Raw genomic sequence first — 7,392 nt, 5'->3', positions numbered from 1 at the left:
GGATCACAATGCACCTGAGCTAAAGACCATCGGGAACTTCTCATTCGGCGACCTGAGCGTAACTGCAATGACCTGAGCGTAACTGCAATGATTTAAAGACAATCTGAAACAGTCGCCGCTCGAAAACAAAACAAAAACAAAACAACAGTCGCCAGAGCAGAACAATTTCAACTTGTACGACGTGATCCCGACGGTGGGGAGCTAATCGCAGGCGCACGATTTCTCAATCGTTGTGACCTGAGCATAATTATTTTGTCTGCGCGTTGCCGACGGTTTTATTGCGGGCGCAAGAAAATCGTAGGTCGACTTGAAGCCGGCTTCAGAGTGCGCCCGAAGAAGAAAACAGAACTTTGGCTTCTTTCTAAATAATTGAAGGCACTCCGAACGTTTCTTATTAGACATACAGCTAGGTAGGCCTTAAGTGTAACATTTTGCCCAACGGTAACCCGGGGGTATTTGTCATTTGAGGATGGCATACAATGGTTCTGTTTTTCCAGAGGTGTAGGGACCTTTTTTTCAAGACTGATGCTCTGACGTACACGGGGGTAAGAGTGTATTTATTTGGAGGGGTATACCTCGCCGAGCATTGGGACTCCCCATATAAAACTGAGCAGAGGACAACAGCTCTTGAGTAAATGGAAAGGTATCCCGTTACTGTAAAAACAAACTATGATAATTTTAAGTATTTTTAAAGTTTTTTAAAATAATATTTATAATTTTGCACTAGGTATGCTATGGGAGTCTGTTTAGTGCTTTTTTGCGATATTTCTAAAACGCTACCACATTTTAAAAAGTAAGTTTTCACCTCAGGTTAGTTTAATAATTATGTGTCTTCATTTATATATAGAATTTAAACAATCGTATGGTTCCAAAGGGCGAAAAATCGTTGCCTTTACAAAGTGCGTCACTTTCACCTTCCGCCCCCAAACATCAACATGGACGCCAGTACATCGCACCAGTCTATAGCACCCAGGGACATAGCATAACAATGGGAACAAGACATGACCGCTCTCTTTAGTAGATGTTGAAGTTGCATCGAAGGTAAAGGACATTTATTTGTTTGTTTCCCCACAGAACTCGCGAGAAAGTACCGAGTAAACAGTGTCAGCACACATCGCTGTAAGGTTAAAAGAACCGAGTGAATATGTGTCCCTTTTGTTTGAGCAAAGTCACTACATAGAATTTAGATTGAGTGCCATGTGAACTGAAAACAAACATTATTGAGTGCTTGTAAACAAAATAGTGTCACATTAATGTACACGATATTTGTGGATGTCATAAAATGATCTAGTTTGCAAACAATATGCACATTACGTTGTTGATCTTACAATATAAATAGACACACGTCTGAAGCTTTGTTTTTGCAGGACTTATACAGATGTTTTTTCTTCTCCTTCTAACCCCATCACATGGTTTATTTTGATGGTAGGTAAATGCTGTATAATTATTTGCATTTCATATGATATTTTTTGCTGTATCATATACGCTTTGTTATCACTCTTAAAATTAATGGAAGAAATAAGTTACTTGATGTTAGAAGTATACAGCAATTTTCAATTGTATAGAGCACTTTGAGAATTATTTCACTTCGAAGTAACGTGTTCATGGGAACATAATTTTATCAGTTTTTATGCCCAACATTTGGATCTGAGAAATGTTTCTCAGATTGTGTGTTCCAAAAACGGATTATTCTTCCTGCGTGGGCATAGCCTCTCTGAGTTTTCGGCGATATCTAAAAACAACTCTACCTAATGAAAATGTTACAGGTTAGTTTTATTCTACATTTATAGGATTATAGGATTAAAACAATCACACGGTTCACTAACCAAGGGAATACGTTTCCTTAAAGGTATAAGTATTTTCAAATTTAGGTCTTACCTTTTTAAATGACAAATTATTGACATAAATAAACACCTTTGGTTTTATATACTTGGAAAGCTAAGTATGGAAATAAAAAGTTGTTTTCGTCTGGTATACGTTGTGATGAACTCAAATTATCTTACATCCAAAATAAGTGACACAATCCCAGTCAATTGTTCTATTGTTCTACTTCATTCGTTTTATTTGTCAACTCTCCATGATCACTTAATTTTTAACACAATAAATCAATACATTTCTTAATCAATACAGTTTTCAGATCCTCTTGCATTGTCGAGACAGCAAGTCCAAATCTACGGGAAATGATAAAAAAAAAAAACAATGTTAGAGTTCACGATGTACAAGTTCAATGCTATGTAATTTTGATTATGTTCAATGCTGACATTTGTATCTTCTTTAACAGATATGAAATTTGTCAAAAACAGGAATGTGGCAGGCATATCAAGAATCTGTATTACGGTTTCCAATTTCCAATGGCAATTCTGAGAAACCAACCAAAAGAAATCATCTAATCAGCTGAAAGTGTTTATCTCTGAAGATTTGTTGTTGTCTCATTTGATTGATGTTAAGGTGCCCTGGATGGCTCAAGGCTCTCAATGGATTGCCCGTAGCGTCATTGACTGCCATATTTGATGATAAACAACGGGAAAAGTGCACGCGTATATACGCGCTGTGCAGAACTCTCAGCAAATACTAGCCCTTCACGTGTGCCGTTTCATCATTGTTTCACCGTTTTATTGTGAGCATCTACGGCAATTACAGCAACACATGACTATCAGACGCCCAAAATTAATTCAACTTCAAAAGGGTCTGAAAATCTATGGACCACACCGAGTACCTTTAACACAGTATTCAAATGAGAAAACAAATCTTTAGAGTGATAACATTTCAGCTGATTAGCCGATTTCTTTTTTATTGGTGTCTCAGCATTTGCCATAGGAAATTGTGGGTGCATTTTGGGCAAAATCACATCATGATATAACATTAACCGACAACAATAGTGAATCTATAACGCGCCATCTATATTCAGTGCAAGCACAAAATCCGAGGCGCAGCACAAAAAATCATAACAATCAATAAACATGAGATATAATTCATCGAGAGAACAACTCGATACATGTTATAGTAATGTTTGATAACACATGCTAATTATATGCAAAACTTAACAATTTAGTCTTCAGCAAAACTCGAATAAGTAAAAGTAAAGTGTCAATTTTAACACCCCAACGTTTTGCAGTGCACAATTCAAAACAACTTCATGAGTATATATTAAAATAAAGGTTGCCCTTTGAAAAAGTTGTCCTAAAAGTTCTCAAGTTGACGAGGCCCTTTGGTAGTTTTTGTTGTATCTTTGAGAAGCACGTTTGGTTTTTTATTCAACTTTACTCATCAGTGAGCAGTTTTTTTTAACAAGTTAAATCTGCCCTTTTGTGCTAAATGTGCTCACCTTAGTTGCCGATGTAGAGCATCTTGTTGGGGGATCGGAAACCTGCGTTAGACACAACGTTGGAGGTAGAGCTAGAGAGCATGGATGACTTGAGTGCAGCTGGGCTCAGGGATGGGTTGTTGCCCAACATGATGGCGGCGGCACCTAATCAGGGAAGAAGTGAAACCGGGGCTCATTAATGCATGCTATAGGCATCTATTATTATATGCAGTGGACACTATTGGTAATTAATCAAAATAATTGTTACATAAAACCTTACTTGGTAACGAGTAAATGGGGAGAGGTGTGGGAAACTGCTCCCTCTGAAGTGACGTAGTTTTCGAGAAAGAAGTCATTTCCACGAGTTTGATTTCGAGACCTCAGAATTAGATGTTGAGGTCTCCAAATCAAACATCTGAAAGCACACAACTTCGTGTGACAATGTTTTTGTTTTCTTCCATTATTATCTCGCAACTTCGATAACCAATTAAGCTCAAATTTTTACTTTATGCTTATACTTTAACAATTACCAATTAAAGGCACTGGACACCTTTGGTAATTGTCAAAGACCAGTATAATTTAATTACCAAAAGTGTCCAGTGCCTTTAAGTTTGATTTAGACAGGGTATATAGCCTTATTAATATTACGGCTGCTATCCATAAGGGCCAACAATAAAACAGTGAATGACATAGCTATTAAGAAAATAATAGATTTTGTCCCTTTTTTGGCTTAATGTGCGGGGAACAACTACTTTGGAAATGACCTTGCAAAGCGTCCAATAAGTATGCATACTGGACTCCAATATGTCAATCTTGGACTCCAATATCAAATGTAACATAGTGGATGACCTGAACTCGTATTTCACCGTTTTGACATTTTATGTGTGTGGATTATAATGTTACGATCTCATTTCAACATGAAATAATAAAACATGAATTGTTAAATTTCGTTTTGTATGGGCTAAACCAACATGTGGTGAAAACATGTGCTTTATATTGTGTTTTTTTTTAAATAGCGGTAAAATCTTTACTAAAAATGCAGAGAAATGTGTCTTACCGGAAACGTGGGGGCAGGCCATGGAGGTTCCACTGATGGTGTTGGTTCCCCAGTTAGTGGTGTGCCATGTTGAGGTGATGTCTACACCAGGAGCGAAGATACTCACACATGAACCGTAGTTAGAGAAGGAAGCTCTGGCATCGCTGCTGTCGGTGGCACCGACAGTGATGGCCTGGAAGGTTGAGAAAAAAACAATCGAATAATAACCAAATATATGGTTTACTGGAACTGTACTAGACCTTATGCACTTGAATTCATATCAGGAGAAATTCTAGTTTTTCGAAACGAAGTCAAATAATTGAGCAGTAGCCCTTCAATCTTTGTAATTAAGATTTAGTTTTGTTTTGAGAAGCTATGATTTTTGCGTCATCATTCTAAAATCAAAATGGCGACTTACGGTAGATACTCTAGCGGGGGAAGAGTTGCAGGCATCGACGTTCTCGTTACCAGCGGCAGCAGATACGGTGAAGCCGAGGTTGATGAGGTTCTCTACGGCGTTATCGGTAGCAGAAGATGCACCACCACCGAGGGACATGGAGACAACAGCGGGCAGCTGTCCGTTAGATCCAACGAAGTCAATTCCTGTTGGTTTAGCCATAAACAAAATGGTTAGCTTTCTTATAATAACTTTTGAAAAACTTTGTGTTACAAAAAAAGTGAGCAGTTCTGAAAGCAAAACATGTATTATGAAGAATACTCACCATCAACAACACCACTGTTGGAGCCGAATCCAATGCAGCTGAGCACACGGATACCGTAAATGGTGACGTCCTTGGCTACACCGTAAGTGTTGCTGCCGACGGTACCGGAGCAGTGAGTTCCGTGTCCGTTGCAGTCAACTCCGCTGCCGCCGAGGGCATCGTACCAGGCGGTAGCACGGCCAGAGAACTCCCAGTGGTTGGGGTTGACTCCGGTATCAATCACGTAAGCGTTGACTCCAGCACCAGTTCCTGAAATAAGAAGATGGCAAAATAAGTTATTTACATGTTGGTGTTTAAGGGTGAGTCGAATTAAGAATACTTTAATTTGAACGATCTTTGCAGAATAAAGTCAGCGGAAGTTTAAATTTACCGGATGGGTTGAAGCTGCCGTCCAAGGGGAGGTATCTCTGGTCAGAACGGTCGAGACCCCAAGTGACTGCCTGGGTCCTGACGATACCATCTTCCTCAATGTACTCAATGCCCTCGAAAGAACGGATCTACAGAATGGGGAGAGATGACATGGTAACATTGTAGTTAAAGTAATGTACCTCTTATTAATCATGCACCCTCTCCCAGCGAAAACAACATCAAACAATTAAATAAGTGTATAACATATATTTTTTATCCTAACTTTAACTAGTTTTGTTCAATATTATGGTTGAGATATTTTGATACCTTTTGTAGTATTTGGCCATGACATGAATTTCTATTCACTGTGAATGAAGATGTATATGATATAACTAGTTGTCGAGTTTTTGAGAAACAAAAGTGAAAATCACACAGTAATGTTTTCAGCAGAGTCGCGTGAATCCTTTGTATAGTCTAAAATAATGGACGTCTCTGAGACGAACATTGTTTTCGTGAATTTTCTTTACTCATATCTCAAGAACTGTAGCTCCTCGGCAAGAAGTATTTCAAGGAAATCTTTCTACCACCATCTTATTGAATGTAAATCTGGGGACGCTTTGCCTTGTGTCGTACAAAAAGTACCCAAACCATTTAAGTTTAAACTTACGGTGTCGATGAACCTGTCTGGGATGTGAGCCACAACAGCGGACATGACGGTACGGAACTTTTTCAGGATGGAGGCGGGGATGTTGAGGGATCGTGTACGGGTCTCAAGACGGTCGACAAACTCATCCAACTTGGAACCATCCTAAAAGAAAACAGGGAAAGGAAATATTTTGAAGTTAACTATACACATAATTAATATGTTGCTCATACCTTATGAAACTTGCAAACGAGAAATAATCATAACTTGAAATTAAAAACGTAAGTATTTTCTGGAAAACTCACAACCTACAAGAAAACTCAAGATGCGTGAAGTCAGTGATCTTTACCTTGATCTTGATGATGTACTTGTTGGGGATGCGCTGAGACACCTTCTTAAGAGGAGCAAGAGTAGCACTGGCAGCAGCCAGGCACAGGCACAAGAGGATGAAAGTCTTCATGGTGAAATAGTCTGTAACAAAAAAAAAAGAATCCACAACCATTACTTTTGTATCCAGGATGTTTTCTTGTTGAGAAATTATCTAGTCCTAATTGTCTTTAAGGCGTGTAAAAGCTTCCCAGGCAAGGAACCGACATACATTCACAACATGCTCTTTTAATAGTTCCTGAACAAAAGTAACACCACGTGCATCTTTTTATGAACTCGCAATAATGGAAAAACAAATTCAACATAAATTATTGTAGCACATGTACAATAGGTTTATGAGACTCTCATGAAAGGATGGCTATGTGGGTTTCACTTGTTTTCCCTAACAAACTTTAGAACTAATAAGGCTCTTACTTTCACAGGTAAATTATATTGCATAGGGCCTACATATTCATTCACAGTGAGTTTGGATTCACAACATGACCAACAAAACTTCATAAGCTACAGGCCTAAAGTCTTTTTAAAATATTTTTTAGGCATCTGAAAGCACACCAATTTGTGCAACAAGGGATCTTTTTTCCATCCATTATTCTCTTGCAACTTCAACGACCAATTGAGTCCAAATTTTCACAGATCGGTTACATTATGCACATATTGGGCTACAACACCAAGTGAGAATACCGGTCTTTGACAGTAACCAAAGGGGCCCAGTGCCTTTAAAGTGTATAGCGAACCAGATACGAAGTAAAATAGCCACTTACCGTTTGTTGTCAGGCCGTTTCAGCTTGTGGTTGTCCAGTTCGAGTCACTCCCTTTTATACCAATTCGGCCAGCTACTTTGGAGTATTTTTAATTTTCCTTAAGCAGCTTTACATAAAATTCACTTGAGTAATCGCCGATTAAGCAAAGCTTGTTCATAACAGATGTCAGCTTCACATAAAAACATTAAGCG

General features: G+C 38.5%; 1 protein-coding gene across 1 annotated transcript; it reads right to left on the bottom strand.

Annotated features, from left to right (window-relative positions):
* Positions 1–3,326: 3,326 nt before the first annotated feature.
* On the bottom strand, positions 3,327–6,513 carry LOC117302960 (extracellular serine proteinase-like). Its single transcript, XM_033786963.1, has 7 exons — positions 6,403–6,513; positions 6,078–6,218; positions 5,433–5,559; positions 5,063–5,311; positions 4,759–4,943; positions 4,362–4,533; positions 3,327–3,469 (listed from the first exon to the last, which is right to left on the bottom strand). Exons 1-7 carry the CDS (start codon positions 6,511–6,513, stop codon positions 3,327–3,329), a joined length of 1,128 nt encoding a protein of 375 aa, XP_033642854.1.
* Between the last annotated feature and the right edge of the window lie 879 nt (positions 6,514–7,392).

This window comes from Asterias rubens, chromosome 2, assembly GCF_902459465.1.
Source record: "Asterias rubens chromosome 2, eAstRub1.3, whole genome shotgun sequence".
Classification (NCBI taxonomy): Eukaryota; Metazoa; Echinodermata; class Asteroidea; order Forcipulatida; family Asteriidae; genus Asterias; species Asterias rubens.
This window is presented reverse-complemented; position numbering and strand designations above follow the sequence as displayed.